Below are 20139 nucleotides of genomic sequence, written 5' to 3'. Positions count from 1 at the left end.
ATTAGGAAGCTGGGAAGCCACGTAAACCCAAAAGCAGGTGACACCAGCAGAACCAACACAGGAAGCCAGGGAAGTGCAGAAGAACAGGGCATGGGGGGCGACCTGGGGGGGATCTTCATTGTTGCCAGCAACACACACTCCCAGGAGGAGAGGACCCTCAGAGTGAGAACGGAGAGCTGCGGAAGTGAAGAATGAAGGAGCAGGTGCTGCCCGGGGAAGTCCAGGGGTGCGGAATCTGAGAGCATCCCTTCCCAAGAGAGGCGGGAACACTTGGGAAGGCAGGGCTGAGTCGCTGGAGGCTGTATCTGTGAAAGGAGGCTGGCAGTAGAAACTGCCTGAAGCCGAGTGGGTTCTGAGAGGCAGAGGAGCAGTGCTACAGAGGTGAGGCTGATGCTTCTGTGCAGGAAGGGCAGGCTCCTGAGGAAGGGAGCCCCGAATGCTCTCCACTAGATTCCCAGGGAGCCCCACTCCCTCCACAGGCACCTCGCACTGACATCTGGGAAATGCCATTCATATTGGAACCTCCGACACACTGCCGTGAATGTGAGGGTTTCGTGACTGATGGGGTAGGTTTCTCTCCCAACTCAGTAGTATAATTTCCATTTATTCCTCCCCCAGCCTCCCTGAATGTTCACCTCTTAGATAGCCACAGTACGGTGATCAGAACCAGGAAATCCACATTCTCATATTTAACCAGATTAAAATTATTTCACAAAATAAACAATTTTATTAATTTAATACATTTAAATAATGTTTAAATATATTTAAATTATTTAATTTAAATTGAACATATTAGCTAAACTAAAGTCCTTATTGGAGTTTCACCACTTTTTCCACTAATGTCCTTTTTCTGTTCCCAAATGCCATCCAGGATCACGGGGCATTTAGTTATTTCTTAGTCTCTTGACATTTTGTAGGACTGCAGTGACAGTTCCTCAGTCTTTCCTTACCTTTCCTAACCGTGACACTTTGAACCAGTACTGATCAGTATTTGTCAAATGTTCCTCGATTTGGGTTTTTCTGATGTATTTCCATGATTGGACTGAAGTTATGCACTTTTGGCCATTACAGTACAAAAATGATGTGGAATCCTTCCCCGTGCATTCCATCAGAGTTATGGCACTGATAGTTCTTCTTACTGATGATGTTGAACTTGTTCACTTGGTTCAGGTTTCTGCTTGAACAGGGACCTGGGAGGCAGAGCCTGCAGGGAGCCAAGATCACATGACTGCACTCCAGCCTGGGCTACAGAGAGAGACTCCACCTCAAAAAAAAAAAAAAAAAAAAAAAAAAAAAGATACACTTTCTGTTATTTGGGTAGTATATTTACTCATACTAGCTCACTAACTAAACAGAGCTGCAGATCAGTTCTTATTCCAGCACATTCTTTTTACAACACTTAAGATGACTAAATGTGACATGAAATGGGGAAGATTTAAAAAAAAGATGCCTTTGACTTCAGCATGAAACAGATACAAGTGTATGATGAAAATACAACCGCAATAAAAGCGCCACTTACCGTAAATGAGTATAACTTCTCATCAGATATGCTCAAAGATCCATCTGCATGTCTATAAAATAAGAGTGTGCATTACTTCAAAAACTGTTAGTATATTAGTATCACATATGTTTAGTAAAATACGGCCTCCTGTGTGCTTTGCTGTTTACTTTACCGAAGCAGTTTTTACAAATTTTTCTCCTGGATCCTGACTTGCAGAGGGTTTCCTGACTTCTTCTTTCTGAGGACTTCATGTCCTGTTCTGTGAAGTCTTTTCTATGTAACCAGTCAGAAATGCCCGTAAGTACTGACTCTCCCTGACAGGCAATGGCAACAAACCAAATATATTTTCACTCTTCTAACCACACACTGAAACACAAGAATGTTTTACAAAGCAGTAGTGATGAACTTTAATAAATGTAAACGTGATTCAGATTTCCGAGCTTCCTTTCTCTTTAGTTCTCTGTAGTATATTCTCATGATGTATTTGTGTATTTTCTGCTGTTTGAATTAAAAACTCATCTGCCTTTTTAAGAGGCCAGTCTTTGATGAACTTTAAACTTTGTAAAGCTAATGCATTGTGCCTACGTGATAAACCAGTGGTTCCCCAAATGTGCTCTGTGGACCTCTCAGGATCCCCAAGACCCTTTCCAGAAGGCCTAAGAGGCCAACTGTTTTTTTTTTTTTTTTTTTCCGAGACCGGGTTTCACTCTTGTTGCCCAGGCTGGAGTACAATGGCACGATCTCGGTTCACGGCAATCTTTGCCTCCCAGGTTCAAGTGATTCTCCTACCTCAACCTCCCAAGTAGCTGGGATTACAGGCGCCCACCACCACGCCCAGCTAATTTTTGTATTTTTAGTAGAGATGTGGTTTCACTATGTTGGCCAGGCTGGTATTGAACTCCTGACCTCAGGTGATCTGCTCGCCTTGGACTCCCAAAGTGCTGGGATTACAGGCCTGAGCCACTGTGCCTGGCCAACACTGTTCTGAATCATACTAATTAAACCTGAGAAAGCTGATTTAAAAATTTAAAAATTTGTAAAAGTAATACAAAGTCATTGCCTGCTTTTTCGTTGACATTTGCCATGACTGTATAAAAGTAAAAGTGGGTAAAACTGCTGGTTTCTCAGCATAAATCAAGGCAGTGGTACCAATTACATTAGTCACTCTATTCTTTACTATCCCCTATAGTTAAAAAAGGTAGCCTGAATTACTTAAGAATGTCTTTGATGAAGCAGTAGAAATTAATGTTATTAAATCTTGACATGTCTCTTTACGATTCTGGTAAGTGGAAAGTTAACAAGAAGCGCTTCTGCTGACTGCAGTACAGTCATTGTTGTTGTTGTTTTTTTTTTTTTTTTTTAAAAAAAAAGAATTCGTGATTTAATTGTGAACTGAACAACCAATTTTTTCACAGAACATTGTTTTTATTTAAAAGTACAACTGGGCCGGCGCTGTGGCTCATGCCTGTAAAATCCCAGCACTTTGGGAGGCCAAAGCAGGCAGATGGCTTGAGCTCCTTCAGCAGTTCGAGACCAGCCTAGGCAACATAACAAAAACCTGCCTCTACCAACAACACAAGAAAATTAGCCTGGCGTGGTGCCACACATCTGTGGTCCCAGCTACACAGGAGCCTGAGGTGAGAGGATTGCTTGAGCTGAGATCATGCCAAAGCACTCCAGCCAAGTGACAGAGTGAGACTCAGTCTAAAAAAAGAAGTAAAACTATCATTCTCAAAAATAAATGAAGTGAGAGTTTGTTCCTTCAAGGAAATTGAGTATTTGTTCCCAATGATGAAATTTAAGCTTTCCTGAGAACTTTGAAAAACTTGTTCCTTCTACTGTAGCCTTGACAGCTTTTCAATACTTAAAGGCGTTTTAAAGTAAGATTGGTGATTAAACTAAAAGTGATTTTTGACATAATAAAACATAAACCAATATATTCCAAGTAACTAATGCATAATATTGTAAATGCAAGTATGGGGGAAAGATCCATTTACTGTGCAAGAAAGATCAAGGAGTACTGATGGAATAAATTTATTAATATGGAAAATGCCACTGTAACTAATTTAAGAAACTAGCACTTGTGAAGTTTTGATTTAGTATTAAAGAATACCCACAACTGTCTGAAAACTTTAAAAATACACCTTTTACCAGCTACCTATTTGCATGAGGTTGGGTCATCTTATTGCTTCTTTTTTTCTTTTCTTGAGATGGAGTCTCCCTCTGTCACTCAGGCTGGGGTGCAATGGCGAGATCTCGGCTCACTGCAACGTCTGCCTCCCAGGTTCAAGTGATTCTCCGGTCTCAGCCTCCCAAGTAGTAGCTAGACTACAGGCATGCCTCCCAGTGCTGAGATTACACCATGCACCCAGCCATCTTATTGCTTTTTTTTTTTTGGGTACTTTCAGCAGAGGCGGGTTTCACCATGTTAGTCAGGATGGTCTTGATCTCCTGACCTTGTGGTCCACCCACCTTGGCCTCCCAAAGTGCTGGGATTACAGGCGTGAGCCACCGTGCTCAGCCTCTTATTACTTTTTTATAGCAAATTGTAAAGAAACATCTAGAGAATCCAGTTGTCTCCTATTAAGCTCAACATGAGAGACTTTAAATAATACAAATACATGACACACTTTTTACTCAACTTTTGATTGTAGAAAAGTTATTTTTTCAACGAAAAATTTCTGTTAATAATATTGTTCTCAAGGAATATTTTCTGTTGTTACAACCTGGGCCATGGGTTACTACTGACATCTAGTTGGTAGAGGCCATGAATGCTGCTAAACTCTCTGCAATGCACAGGACAGTCCTCACAACAAAGCGTTATCTAGCTCATAATATCAACAGTGGTAAGGCTGTGAAATCTAAACTAAAAATAGATTTTGAAAAAAAATCTCAATGTTATATTTCTACCACAGTAAATATCAGTATAATCAATATAAACACACACTCTTTGAGATTCTCAATCATTTAAGAATTAAGAGTCTTAAGGAACAAAGAAAACACAAATAATTTGCTTCGATATTTTAGCAGGCACAATACAGCTTATGATGTCTAGAGCTGTGACCTAACACTGAGCTTGGTATCTTGCAAAGCAATTAGCTAGAATAACAAGACAGATTTCTAAAAAGCTCACCTTTGCGTGATATCATGATGTATCTCCAAGGTCACTCTGTGGAAAGAAAAACAATTCATAACAATAGATGTTACCATTTGTTAGGCCTGAAGACACTTTTTAAAAGCAGGGCAGAGGAAACTCTCCTAGCGGCCCTGAAATTCAAATCTTCTAGTTCAGAACAGCACCATAAGGGCACTTTGTTTCATTTCTTGTTTTTTCACAAAAATACGAGAACTAAAATGTGAGGCAATATGCTGTTAAGAAGACGTGTTTCTGTTGATGATTATAATATATAAATAATAACAGATTTCCCTGTTATATGCTCTTCTACCCACAAAACCTTTCGTCCCATCCGATTTATTTTATGTGTTTATTTTTTGACCCAGAATCTCGCTCTGTTGCTCAGACTGGAGTGCAGTGGTGGGATCTTGGCTCACCACAACCTCCACCTCCCAGGTTCAAGCGATTCTCATGCCTCAGCCTCCCAAGTAGCTGGGGGTCACTGCAACCTCTGCCTCCCAGGTTCAAGCGATTCACCAGTCTCAGCCTCAGCACAGTTTTGTGCCACTATGCCCAGGTAATTTTGTGTGTGTGTGTTGTTTTTGGGATAGAGATTCACTCTTGTTGCCCAGGCTTGAGTGCAATGGTGCGATCTTGGCTCACCACAACTTCTGCCTCCCGGGTTCAAGCCATTCCCCTGCCTCAACATCCTGAGTAGCTGGGATTACAGGCATGCACCACCACGCCCAGCTAATTTTGTAGAGTGAGGCTGAAAACAACTGAGGGAAGGCAAATCTCAATTTTAGTAATAGGTCTACACAATATTAGCACTTTTTAAAAAGCCTGAAATATTAGCATGTAAGATGGATATGTCTATAGTGCTTCAAGTAGTTTTCATCTCTGAAATAATTTTAAAATCACAGAATTTAAAGTTACATGCTGGAAAGGACCAATGACCTTACATGACATTTAATTCAACACTCATTTTTACAGATCAGGGAAACAAACCTTAAAACTGACTTGCCCAAGGTCCCACCAAATAGGAGCAGTTTCTCATCCTAAACTCAAATGAAGCCGTGGTTCTCAAACTTTGCTGCACATTAAAATCACCTGAGAAGCTTTAATAACTGCCTCATCTTCAACATGAGACATTTCAATGTAATTAGTGTTGGGTATGACTCTGGGCATCAAGGTTGTTGGTAAAAGTTTCCCAGGTGATTTCAATGTGTAGCAAAGTTTGGAATGATAGAGCTGGGGTGAAAATCAGAATCTTCTGGGATGCCTTTCTCCACATAAAGATGCCTCACATCCATCCCTATTTTCCTAAAAGACTTCTCAGTGCCCAGAGATAGAGGGAAGGTGAAGATGGGAAGATACATGTGTTTGCAGACCTGTATTTTGAAAAAAAACCTTGCATAAGTGATCTCAGTGAGTTCCACCTATCCCACTGACAACACTGCACTACTGACTCGTGATAAACATTTTTCAAAACCTTTTCTTGAAGCCAATTTGCCCTATTAATTTGCTCAATAAACCTTTATTTCACCAATAGTTAATATACCAAATGATTATTTCTCAAACTGCTGATGGCAAATTAAAACTTACTTTACTTTCAAAAGTAGACTTCTAAAAAGTAGAATGAGGAAAAAAACATGAAATATGTTTGAGCAAGATTAATCTTCAAAGCTATTTTTGAATTGTATGCTAACACATCAAAATCTTTTGAACTCAAAAGAAGCCAGGGACTCTAGGTAAAGCAGTTTTGGTGTGCTCAAAGATTTCAGAGACTTGGCTGACTACAGACATTTGGTGATTACTCAACAGGTCCCAAAGCTCAGGACTTGAGACAGAGTTTGAGTCCAGTTTTTGCTGAAACACAATTTCATCACAACTATTGTTAAAAGGGAGGGAGGAAAGTGACATTATTATGAGTATAAACTTGCCACTTTTATTGAAGTAAAATTGAATTAGCTAAAAAGGCTAGTGCATTTGAAACGAAATTGTTTATAAGCTAGTTATGTTTACAGAATGAATAGTAAAATTAAAGATAAAAATATTAATATTCTAAATTACTACTTTCCAAACTGTGTTCTCAAAATCAACACTCATGACCCAGGAGATGATAATAATGTACACTGGACAGCCCCTGTGGAGCTGGTGCTGGTGTTGGTTGTTGTTCCTTTTAAAATAAACTTCATCTCAGGGTGCTCTCAAAGCGCATCTTTGTAGCCCATGAGGTGTTCATGCACAATGGGAGAAATTCAAATGCAGATACACTGTGGTGCCAGAAGAGGAAAAGCTGTTCCTTCTTCTGAGTCGAATGTTGAAAGTAGTACACACTGATTTAGGCCTATAATGCACTGAACAACTAAGTTTTCACAAAGAAACATTCAATAAAGGGAACGTATCCTTCTCACTGAGTTCAACAGTGTCTCAAGGCATAAAGGCATTAAAAAAAAATATGCTTTTTCTGGGATTGTTTCTTTGCTGATTTTTCCTTCCACCAAGACATCTAAGATTAAAAGAGAAATTGATACTTAATATTTAGAATCTGGATATCAATATATAGTTGACTCCAATTTCTTAAACTGATTGCTGAAGAGGAAAAACAAATGACTGAAATAATTTTAGAATAAAGGAATCCATCCCTTGGCAGTATAGTTGTACTCACGATATTATTGTCATTGTAAGATAAGGCTGGCTGGCTGTGCTGTCATCAAGGAGTATTGTCGAACATGAGCTGTATTGTTGACTGAAACGCACAGTAGATACCTGAAGGGGAAGGGAAGTGTAAGCTAAACTTATCAAAGTGTATTTTTTCTTGGTTAAAATGTGAAATGACAAACCACTAAGATATTTCTTACACTCCATGAACTGCCTGAGTGCGGTATCATGTGCACTCTACAGAAAATCCATTGGAGGCTCTTAACTTCCAGAGACGATGTTTAAGATATGGGTTATAAAATGCTGCCCTTAATATGGTACCTGTCATCAAACCTAACAAAGATTTTATGAATTCCCTTTAAAAATCATGAGAAAAGTTTAAAATAAGATTTCACTGGTTTTTTTCTACAGCAATATAAAGCAGCCAAGAATTTCTATTTCTATGATTTATTTATTACAATAAAATGTAATGCATTAAATAATACTGGTACAAGAGCATTTTATTGCAGTGAATACAAGACTAATGCATTTACTAAATTACTCATCCTAAATGTATTATTTCAGGTGATATTGTGACAAAACAAGTGTTTCAGATTCAGAGGCTCTGTGTGCCAGGGCTGCTAGGCCACCAACAAGTGAGGAAGTCACAGGTTTCTCTAGTCCTATTTTCTTATGTTGAGGATAAAAAAAGTATCACTTAAATATTCTCTCACACCCTGAAAACAGATGACAACTTAAAAAATCTAACTTTCACTTCATGTTTAAATAAGACTGCCATGACATGACTCAAATGAGACTCAGAGAATACTTTCCATTCATTTCAAAACTTGATCCATTTCATTCGATAAATCATCTGACCTGCACCTAGTCATTTTCCTGCTCTACCCCTGCTCTCTCCCTAGAATACTGCTTTTCTCTTTCCTTGCTTCAGCAAGCTCGACTCCATCTACCCTCTTGGATCTCTTTGTTGGCAGCCACGCCAAAAAAATTTTTTTGTACACTAATTAGTAGCATTCACCACTGCTTACAAGATATGAATTCTTGCAGAGTATTCCCCTCATGAGAAAGTATGCCTCTCCATAAGAGTAACGGAGGGCCCTTACTCTTCCTACCTCCAGCTGCTGAGCATAGAATTTTGAGTAAATCCAAAACTTTGACAAGTGTTTGACAATTCAGTTATAATTTGGAAGATAAGTCTTACTACATTTAATTATAGCAAAAACATTACTAACGGTTTACTGTTTATAGGTATTATTTAAGGTAGTCACAAAATATAAACAATCTAACATCAGTCAGCATAAATCAGAGCTTGAAATGTTATGATCTTTAACAAGAAATGGAAGGGGTTACTTAGTAGTTTTAAGGTTTAATAACAAAAACTAGAAAATAATTGTACCTAGTAATTTAGTAGCCTTACCATCAAAGGTCCAGTACCCATTGGACGCCGATGCGCACCGACTTCTTCCGCTGTACCTGCTGCTTCTCATTTTAACCCATTAAAAATACTAAAGTTGTTTTCCTTGTAGAGGTCTTTACCTCCTTGGTTAGGTCTATTCCTAAGTATTTTATTTTATTTTATTTTATTTTATTTTATTTTTGCAGCTATCATAAAAGGGGTTGAGTTCTTGGTTTGATTCTAAGGTTGGTTGCTGTTGGGGTATAACACAGCTACTGATTTGTGTACATTAATTTTGTCTCCTGAATCTTTCCTGAATTCATTTATCAGTTTAGGATTTCCTAGGTATATGATCATATCATCAGCAAACAGCAACAGTTTGACTTCCTCTTTACTGATCTGGATGCTTTTATTGCTTTCTCTTGTGTGATTGCTCTGGCTAGGCCTTCCAGTACTATGTTGAATAGAAGTGGTGAGAGTGGGCATCCTTGTCTTGTTCCGGTTCTCGGGGAATGCTTTCAACTTTTCCCCGTTCAGTATTATGTTGGCTGTGGGTTTGTCATAGATGGCTTTTATTACATTGAGGTATGATCCTTGTATGCCAATTTTGCTGAGGGTTTTAATCATAAAAGGATGCTGCATTCGGTCAAATGCTTTTTCTGTGTCTATTGAGATGATCATGTGATTTTTTGTTTTTAATTCTGTTTATGTGGTATATCATATTTATTGACTTGTATATGTTAATCCATCCCTGCATCCCTGGTATGAAACCCATTTGATCATGGTGGATTATCTTTTTTTTTTGAGATGGAGTCTTGCTCTGTCACCCAGGCTGGAGTGCAGTGGGGTGATCTTGGTTCACTGCAACCTCTGTCTCCCAGGTTCAAGTGATTCTCCTGCCTCAGCCTCCTGAGTAGCTGGGATTACAGGCACGCACCATCACACCCGGCTAATTTTTGTATTTTTAGTAGAGACAGGGTTTCACCATGTTGGCCAGGCTGGTCTCAAACTCCTGACCTCGTGATCCACCCACTTTGGCCTCCCAAAGTGCTGGGATTACAGGTGTGAGCCACCGTGCCCGGCTGGATTATCTTTTTGATACGCCATTGGGAACTATAGAACATTGCTGAATGAAATCATGGACACAAACAAATGGAAAGACATCCCATGCTCATGAATGGGTAGAATGAATATTGTGAAAATGACCATACTGCCAAAAGCAATCTAAAAATTCAACCTAATTCCCATAAAAATACCACCATCCTTCTTCACAGAACTAGAAAAAAACCACCCTAAAATTCATATGGGACCAAACAAGAACCCACATAGCCAAAACAAAACTAAGCAAAAACCACAAATCTGGAGGCATCACATTACTTATTTCAAACTATACTAGAAAGTGAGTGGAACAGAAGCGAGCCAGTTTGTCTTGCAGAACTAATGGCAGGTTGTGAACTTACAGGGAAATGGCACTTTGGAAAGTAGGGTAAAATGTAAAACAGTAGGCCATAGTCACCAAAATAGCATGGTAGTGGTACAAAAATAGGCACATACACCAATGGAACATAATAGAGAACCCAGAAATAAACTCAAATACCTATTGCCAACTGATTTTCAACAAAGCCAACTAAAACATAAAGTGAAGAAAGTAAACCCTATTCAACAAATGGTGCTGGGATAATTGGCAAGCCACATGCAGGAGAATGAAACTGGATCCTCAACTCTCACCTTACACAAAAATCAACTCAAGATGGATCAAGGACATAAATCTATGACCTGAAACCATAAAAATTCTAGAAGATAACACTGGAAAAACCCATCTAGACACTGGCTTAGGCAAAGATTTCATGACCAAGAACACAAAAGCAAATACAACAAAAACAAACAGGTGAGACTTAACTGAAGAGCTTCTGCACAGGAAAAGGAACAATCAGCAGAGTAAGTAGACACCCCACAGAGTGGGAGCGAATCTTCACAGGCTATACATCGGACAAAGGGCTATGATCGAGAATCTACGAGGAACTCAAACAAATTACAGCTACAAAAATATGGAACCAGCCCAAATGCCCATCAGTCAATGAGTAAAGAAAATGTGATATACATACACACACCTATATATATATAAGGAATACTACTCAGCCATAATAAGGAATAAATTAATGGCATTCCCAGTAACCTGGATGGAAGTAAAGACTATTATTCTAAGTGAAGTAACTCAGGCATGGAAAACCAAACATCATACGTTCTCATCCATATGTGGGAGCTAAGCTATGAGGATGCAAAGTCATAAGAATGATACAATGGATTTTGGGGACTCGGAGGAAAGGCTGGGAGGAGGGTGAGGGATAAAAGACTACAAACTGGGTTCAGTGGATACTGCTCAGGTGATGGGTGCACCAAAATCTCACAAATCATTACTAAAGAACTCAGTCATATAACCAAATATCACCTGTTCCCCCAAAAACCTATAGAAATAATAAATAAATAAAGTACACCATTTTTCTCAGCAAACATAAATAAAATAAAACAAAGACTAAAGTTCACATTTTTTGCTCTCCTTTTGGGCAGGACAAATTTTAGATATGTTTTGAAAGAATTAATAACTTTTTTCCTTTTTCTGAGACAGGGTTTCCCTTTGTTGCCCAGGCTGGAGTGCAGTGGTGCAATTATAGTTAACTGCAGCCTCAAACTCCTGAGCTCAAGCGATCCTCTGCCTCAGCCTCCTGAGTAGGTAAAACGAAAGGCACATGCCACCAGGCCTGGCTAATTTGTTATTTTACCTTTTTGTAGACATGAGGTCTTGCTATGTTGACCAGGCTAAAAATGAACAAATCTTAATTAACTTAAATATTTCTAACACTTTGGGCGTTCATGAAAACAGCTCCATCTCTGTTGTGAAGTAAAGGGAAGTATATGGCGGTGGATAAAGTTTGAAAATATTAAACAAGGCCTTAGGAGAAAAGTGTAATATGCTTATTATAGATATATTAGTTTTAAAACTTCTCTGGGTTAATATCATTAATTATACTCAAATTAGACTTTGATTTAAACATAGGTCCTAAATTTGGATTAAATATAACAGACTGACCACGAATTTATTTCCTCTCCCTCCACGCCATTCTCTCATTCAGCCTCCCAAGTAACTGGGACTACAGTCATAAAATAAAGGTTACACACATGACCAGGAGAGAAGGTTGACAGAGATAATTTTTAATAAATGCTGTGATATAAAAAGTAGATAAAGGAGTGGTAAATAACACGGAAGCACAACTTTGGTCCCTACAGAAAGTGACTGGAACAGAAGCAAGCCAGTTTGTCTTGCAGAACTAAAGGCAGGTTGTGAACTTAACAGGCAAATGGCACTTTGGAAAGTTGGGTAAAATATAAAACAAAAGCCAGCAAGGTCAGTTGAAAATCTCTAACCAGAGTCCCAAGTCCACCTGTCCTTCCATCTGACATGAAACTTAGATGTGTGTTCTCTGGATATATCAAACTTGAGAATTTCTGGCTCAGAGATACCATGACTTAAACCTGAGATATAAAGAAAACTATATACCAAAAATGGATTTCCACCTTCCTTCGCTAACTCTGCTTTTGGAAAGCAAGTGGCCACGCTTTTACTTTCCAGGCAGAAAATTGGGAGATCCTTCTCAGAAGAAACTGAAATGTCTCAAATAAAGATCCCCAGATAATACACTGAGGTCCCCCAAATGAAAAGCTAGTTTGGCTTCCAACACCTCACACTGAGTGCTACCAGTTAACAGAAGTCCTACTTCCAAATAAAGCAGGCCAGGGACCACCACATATTGGAGGGAAGCCTCCAACAACAGAAATCAGAGCAACAGAAAAAAGGAATTCATGGGAGCAGTTAAAACCAGGAGCAAAACTTAACAAAAAAAATCTTAAAACACTCTCAAAAATATAAAATTCAATAGAAATAGTAGAGGATAAAGTCACAGAATATACCAGAACTAGAATAAAAAGACAAACTGAAAAAAACAGAAGGGGAAAAATTAAAAACCAATGCAGGTGTACTGGTCTAAGCAGCCTAGCGTCTGAATAACAAGACTATCAGTAAAAGAAACAGAGAAAATAAAAAAGTTTTCAAGGTTTAGTAGCCTAAATAAAATAAAAAGATCCCCAACATGCTGTTATTATAAAATTTCAGAACCTCAGAGAGACAGAAGATCCTAAAAAGCTTCCACAGATACCTAAAACCTGGTTGTAAATAGTGTATCACACACTGGCAACAGATTCAAGAACAACACTGTAATGACAGCACAACTGCAAAATGTCTTCAGAACCATAAAATCTAGATTCAACCTAGAGGTGTCCTCTCTATCAAAGAGGAGGGATTTTAAGACTGGCCAGCTCTCTAAACATCTCCACCCAGGAAAATGTGTTCAAGCACAACTAGAGAGGATAACAGGACAGAAGGAAACACAGAATCAGGGACTCAGGCGATCCCACACAAGACAGCAGTTATGTGAGATCCCAAAAGACTTTAAGGAGATAGCGCAGAAAAGCAGACATCGAGCCTATCTAGGGAAAGCCACTCCATATTGAACTAGGATGACAAAAGGCCAAAGAAAGTTGCCCCCGACACACACACAAAAGGAACAGATGTGTTTTCGCAGACGGAAAGTATCTTTGAAAGGCATGTGATAAATGCTACAACACTTGGGGGAAAATAGCTGTTAGAAAATAAGCAAACGAATATAGTCAGAAAATTAGCTTCAAGCTAAAAAACAATGGATGTGAAAGCAAACAGACCACCCAGAGGCTACTTACTATATTTGGATGGATAAACTAACATCGGCTAGGAAAAAAGAGAAGATCCAGGAGAATTGCAGAAGTGCTCAGATTTCAGAACTGTTTCAGAGACAAGATGAAGGACATGCAATGCAGAGGCACAGTGAAAACACCATATGACTTAGCAGAGAATAATATTTGCAGAGTCATAATCATGTAAATATTACTGATTTAATGAAGAAGTGTGCTACAATTGGAAGAAACAGAGGGAGGAACATAAGACCATGGTGTAGCAAGAAAGGTATGCTTTCACCTGCTGTGATAGAAAGTCAGTAGACTGTGCTGGCAATTAACTTAGCTCTTCTATTTTTGTTATTTCATTAAAAATAAGATTAAATATTTAAGGCAAAACTTTTTTTATTTTTATTTTTATTTTTATTTTGAAATAGAGTTTCACTTTCTCACCTAGGCTGGAATGCAATGGCATGATCTCAGCTCACTGCAACCTCTGCTTCCCGGGTTCAAGTAATTCTCCTGCCTCAGCCTCCTGAGTAGCTGAGATTCCAGGCATGCACCACCATGCCTGGCTAATTTTGTATTTTTAGTAGAGACAGAATTTCACCATGTTGGTCAGGGTTGTCTCGAACTCCTGACCTCAGATGATCCGCCCGCCTTGGCCTCCTAAAGTGCTGGGATTACAGGTGTGAGCCACTACGCCCAGCCTTAAAGCAGATCTTTTTACCACAACCAGACTATTGAAATTTAACTTAAATATCAGAAATCCTTAAAAGGACACCCTAAGCTAAAGACTCTTCTGGATACATTTAATACTTAGGAAAATAGAAGAGATTTAGAAAATCCAGGCCGGGCGCGGTGGCTCAATCCTGTAATCCCAGCACTTTAGGAGGCCGAGACGGGCGGATCACAAAGTCAGGAGATCGAGACCATCCTGGCTAACACGGTGAAACCCCGTCTCTATTAAAAAATACAAAAAATTAGCCGGGCGCGGTGGTGGGCGCCTGTAGTCCCAGCTACTCGGGAGGCTGAGGCAGGAGAATGGCATAAACCCAGGAGGCGGAGCTTGCAGTGAGCTGAGATCCGGCCACCACACTCCAGCCTGGGCGACAGAACAAGACTCCATCTCAAAAAAAAAAAAAAGAAAATCCACAAAAAGGGGTCCATACTATCGCCACTGGGTCCATATTGTAATTTAAAGAAATCAAGATCAAGAGAGAGATACTTTTATGTCAAACTATTCATTTCTTAACTATTTGACTGTTTACTTACGTGGTTTGTATAGTTGCTTCTTCTTATTTCTACAACTAAGAATAAAAAAAACCAAACTGGTCACTTCTGATACAAATACCATAAAATAAAAGTAGTTACTAACATCTTATTGATTACTCCTATGTAAAATGAGGCAAAATTCCATTTAAAAAATTATTTTCAATAATTTATAATTTAAATTATCTGGCATGATTAATTTCATAACGTTTCTATTATGTACAAATGAAAGTTTCTATTTCATAAAGTTTATATTACATAAAAATGAAAGAATCCTCATGTATAAAAGAAAAGGGCAAAAAAATTAGGCCAGATGAAAATCTTAGCTAATAAAAGGTTTAACTGTTGCATATATGAGCCATGATCCATTAGTATTCTCTCACTCGGTATTTACACATAGCTTACTTTAATTATCAGAAGCTAAGCGCTAACAGCTCTAAGAACTACTTCCTGACCAGGCACCTATCTCTAGATGCAACAGAATCCCCGTAAGCATCCTGAACCACACTTAGTGGTTACCTACTAATATGTCACTAAAAACAAAACAAAACAAAAAGGGGTCTTTGCACAACTGGAAAGTAACCTGTCTTAAATTTTTTTTTTTTTTTGAGACGGAGTCACACTGTCACCTAGGCTGGAGTGCAGTGGTGGGATCTCAGCTCACTGCAACCTCTGCTTCCCAGGCTCAAGCAATTCTCCAGCCTTAGCCTCCCCACTAGCTGGGACTACAGGCACACGCGACCACGCCTAGCTAATTTTTGTTTTTTTATTTTTAGTAGAGATGAGGTTACACCGCATTAGCCAAGATGGTCTTGATCGCCTAACCTCGTGATCCACCCACCTCGGCCTCCCACCACCTCGGTCTCCCAAAGACCTGGGATTACAGGCGTAAGCCACAGAGCCTGGCCTAAATTTTAATTTTAAAATGAGTATACAAACCTAATTGGACATGGTGTCTGCAGCACAAAAAATCATTTTTTTTTTTTCTAAAATAAGGCCATAATAATAAAAGCCCCAAGAGGGACTTGGGCCATGCTTTGTTTCCTACACTACCTCTGCCTTTGATGCTGGAAGGGCCTTGTAGGCAAAAGTTCCTACCACTGAAGAGTGAGGGACATGGAATAGCTTTTCTTTTACCGCTTCCACGCTCTCTAGGTGTCAGAAGCCCATGGCTCTGGAAGGAGCTGGGAAATACAATTCTGTTTTGGATATGTTCCCCCTCCAAATCTCATGTTAACATATGACCCTTAATGTTGGAGACAGGGCCTAGTGGGAGGTGTTTGGGTAATGGCGGGGGATTCCTTATGAATAGCTTGGTCCCATCCCCATGGTAATAAGCAAATTGTCATTATGGTAGTTTAAAAGACTGTAGTACCGGCCGGGTGTGGTGGTTCAAGCCTGTAATTCCAGCACTTTGGGAGGCTGAAGCGGGCAGATCACCTGAGGTCAGGAGTTCAAGACCTACCTGGTCAACATGGTGAAAACCTGTCTCTACCAAACATACAAAAATTAGCCAGGTGTTGTGGTGCCCGCCTATAGTCCCAGCTATTCAGGAGGCTGAGGCAGGATAATTGCTTGAACCTGGGAGGTAGAGGTTGTAGTGAGCTGAGATCACACCATCGCACTCCAGCCTGGGCAACAGAGCAAGACTCCATTTCAAAAAAAAAAAAAAAAAAAAAAAGAGTGCGGCACCTTCCCCCTTCCCCTCTCTCCTCCCTCTTTCACCGTGTGGAACCACCTGCTTCCCCTTTGCCTTCTATCATGATTGTAAGCTTGCTGAGGCCCTCTCCAGAAGCAGATGTTGAAGCCATGTTTGTACAGCCTGAAGATCTATGAGCCGATTAAACCTCTTTTTGTTATAAATTACCCAGCCTTAGGTATCTGTTTCCAGTAATGTAAAAAATGAACACAAATTCTAACCAGAAATAACTGACTCAGGATGGGCAAAGTCTACTCAAACTATAAAAACGAAGTTAGAAACTCCCATATTTTACTGTGCTGCGTTACTTCACATATTATTATAGAACCCTCACTTGTATTCTTGCTGTTTAAGTCAACTGGAAAACTTGGCTGTGTATGGCTTTTTAGCAAATAAATGAGGATTTAACATAACATTAACAAAAATAAGCAGGAGTAGGGCATGTTTAAATTGACATTACATCAAATGAAAAGGTTAATAACTTAAAAGTTTTGAGTAGCATGAACTTGGATGTGGTAAATGAATGTGGTCAGAGGACTGTGTGAGAGGAGGCCCAAATCACAGATTCAATCCCCGATGATAAACAGCTATGTTTTTAATTTGTTTAAATGAAAACCAAGCTGAAGCCTAAGTTCTATCATTCATCTTTAAAATGTACTCTTTGGAGCAAAGGAAAAGGGACCAAGAATTATGAATAAAGAGAAATCCATGACTCCTCCATCACATGACAAATTAATTGTGTTGATAAAAAGATGCAAAATGCATAAACAAAAAGTTTACATGTTTTCACTAAAATGGTAACAACTAAAGGAAAGTATATCACACATTAAAATAAGACAAGTGAATATGTGAAAAGTTGAAAAATTTAAACCAGTGTGAGTTTTTCTAAATACTTCCTATAATACACCTGATCAAACAAGAGTTTTTACTCTTTCTCTTGGTGGAAAAAACAACATTGTCTCACCATCTGTTTGAGAGTTCCTGTGGAATATTGTGGTTGCCTCTGGATTGGCAGGAGGGTTAAACTCCAAAGCTATATGCATAGAGGGAGAAAGGAAAAAAAGATGTAATCATTTATAAGAATTTATCAATTCATTTATTCAACTGCTGCATTTAAGCTATGTCACTACCTCTCCTTTTATTCTTATCCATTGAAATGAATGTATGGATATAAGAGAGAGCCAGGCAAGATGGCACATGTTTGTAGTCCCAGCTACTCAGGAGGCCGAGATGGGAAAATCACTTGAACCCAGGTCAGGAATTTGAGGCCAGCATGTGTAACATAGTGACACCCTCCTTTATTTAAAAAAAAAAAAAATGAAGAGGTAAATGTCGGCTTTGAGTTGTGTAAAATCAACTTTGCATAAAATAAATCGAGATGGCAGTAAGTTTTAAAAGACAAGTCTATTTTATAGGCAAAATATAAAATGTATTCTAGAGTTTTAAAAATTTTTAAAAAGTAAATTCAGCATATCTGTCACTTCCATATCATTCTGAGGACATAGAATGTTAGTTCTGTTGAGTAGCTGTCTTCCACAGACATGCGATATCTCTAAGTCTTCATTTCTTCATTAGCAATACATAGGGAGAACATACACAGGCCTCATTTGTATTGGAAAGGGCCAAGTGAGACATACATAAACTGTGTTGTAATCCTAAAGAATGACAATAAACAACCGTTTTTGGGCTCTCATCCAATACTGCCCATCTACTAACTGGTGTGTAACATCAATCAGGTTTTCCTTACATCACCAGACTATAAGTTTACACAAGCACTTACATGCTTTGTAAGTACTTTAATTCACATATTTGTTTATTCTAAAGCAATCCTTAAATATCTTGAAAAGTGAAGATAGTACTTACAAGTTACAAAGTCATACTCATCATGAGTCTTAATTAGCCTACCTCTTAAAAAATTAAGAGCCCAACCAAAGTTTAAATAGAAGAGCTATAAGATATCTCCTCTACAGCAATGAAATCTCTGGCATTTAAATGAAACCAATAAGCCGACTGGATTTAATATCTTTATGATGCAATGCTTTCTATTTTGAAAATTTTAGTTTTTATTCAAGAATCATGTTATTACCCAGAATTACTTTTACCTAAAGTCATCTCTTTGCAAAATTTTAGAGGCAAACCAACTGTTTTCTCTTTTCTACTGGCTCCCATCCCCCACCTCTCCCAGCAGAGTAGAGACTTAAAAATCTCCAACTTTCTTCCTTTTCTTCTTTTTTTCTTGTGAGACGGGGTTTCGCTCTGTCACCCAGGCTGGAGTGCATTGGCATGATCTCTGCTCACTGCAATCTCCACCTCCCAGGTTCAAGCAATTCTCCTGCCTCAGCCTCTCGAGTAGCTGGAACTACAGGCATGCGCCACCACACCCAGCTAATTTTTGTATTTTTTTAAGTAGAGACGGGGTTTCACCATGTTGGCCAGGCTGGTCTCGAACTCCTGACCTCAGGTGATCCACCTGCCTCAGCCTCCCAAAGTGCTGGGATTACAGGTGTGAGCCACCATGCCCAGCCAAAACTCTGACTTTCCTATCTTTGAACAAGATGCTATTATCAGGAGGTGAAAGGACAAAGGAGGAGCCACGGCAACAATCACTCTTACAGGGAAGTTGTGACATTTTAACTTGCAATCTTTATATTACACATTAAAAGTCTACATTGACGTTTCATGTCTTTTGAAAGTTTTGGCCATGAACCAATCCCCACCTCTCTTTTAGAACAAGGAGGTAAATAAAGTCTGTTAAGTCACCAGAATAAATCTGGAGACACATTTTGTGTTAAAGTAAGAATTTTAAAGTAATCAGAGCCTCATGGGTAAACTCCTTTGACAAACCCTCCCCCCCACAACACATAACAATTTTTCTGCAGTCCTGGCGGCGACGTTTCACACCTTTCACAATTATTTTAAGCACCCTCCTTTTTTTTTTTCTTCTCTGTTCAAATTACAGTTAGAAGAAACTAAGCAGCCTCTATCAAGGTGACTTACAGCAGCCCATTAAGAATACCATACAGCCTCTCCCATGGCAACCTCCATTCTGATTTTAAATAAGAAATCCCCGAATATCTGAATACGAACTGTCCTGAGATTTAGCTACTTTAACAAAGGAAACAATTAGGCACTTACCTGGTTCCTTCACTTAGGTACCATGTGGACAGGTACAAAGAAAAAATAAGGTGGGTGCTGGAAAGTTGGGATATTTGAGTTTTTATTGAGAAAAGGAAGAAAATGGTCCAAAGCCTCAACAAAGTCCCACAGGTTAATAAATAGAGCTACAGACAATGTTGTCTCACCATCTGTTTGAGAGTTCCCATGGAATATTGTGCTTGCTTCTGAATTGGCAGGTTTAAACTCCAAAGCTATATGTATAGAGGGAGAAAAGAAAAAAAAAGATATAATCATTTATAAAAATTTATCAACTCGTTTATTCGACTGCTGCTTATTCGACAAGAATAGCCAGAAATAAATGGTCCCATGCCAGCCTGGGAGAATGAGATGAGAGAGCAAGAACTGGGCGATTGGGAGGGGAGGCGAAAAGAAACTGACTGGACTCGGTGGGGAAAGACTAAGGGGTGGGAATGCAAGGCAGAGTCAGCTTTTGTTCCTGGCCAGCCCCGGGAAAGCTGGCTACAGGCAGAAAGGAGCTCGAAGTGCGCAATGCCTCCCAGGGGACCTTGGGGACCAGAGGCAAGACGAGGGCAGATGGCACCCGTCACCTC

General features: G+C 39.2%; 1 protein-coding gene across 2 annotated transcripts in view; it reads right to left on the bottom strand.

Moving 5' to 3' along the window:
• Positions 1 to 704: 704 nt before the first annotated feature.
• LOC126962627 (arf-GAP with GTPase, ANK repeat and PH domain-containing protein 5-like) overlaps positions 705 to 20139 on the bottom strand; it is a 19952-nt gene continuing 517 nt past the window's right edge. Inside the window, exons 2-8 of one of the 2 annotated variants that reach the window (XM_050803885.1) lie at positions 19714 to 19779; positions 17376 to 17444; positions 14716 to 14750; positions 7288 to 7388; positions 4635 to 4670; positions 1520 to 1571; positions 705 to 1264 (exon numbers count right to left, since the gene is read on the bottom strand). In XM_050803885.1, the coding sequence (XP_050659842.1) occupies positions 1136 to 1264; positions 1520 to 1571; positions 4635 to 4670; positions 7288 to 7388; positions 14716 to 14750; positions 17376 to 17444; positions 19714 to 19779 (488 nt within the window). In that variant the 3' untranslated portion in view covers positions 705 to 1135. The remainder of the gene's footprint in view (positions 1265 to 1519; positions 1572 to 4634; positions 4671 to 7287; positions 7389 to 14715; positions 14751 to 17375; positions 17445 to 19713; positions 19780 to 20139) is intronic. The other variant, XM_050803886.1, reaches the window with a different exon arrangement.

The sequence above is a fragment of the Macaca thibetana genome, chromosome 9 (genome assembly GCF_024542745.1).
Source record: "Macaca thibetana thibetana isolate TM-01 chromosome 9, ASM2454274v1, whole genome shotgun sequence".
In the NCBI taxonomy this organism is placed as follows: Eukaryota; Metazoa; Chordata; class Mammalia; order Primates; family Cercopithecidae; genus Macaca; species Macaca thibetana.
Note: the sequence above shows the minus strand (reverse complement) of the source record. Positions and strands in the feature narration are given on the sequence as shown.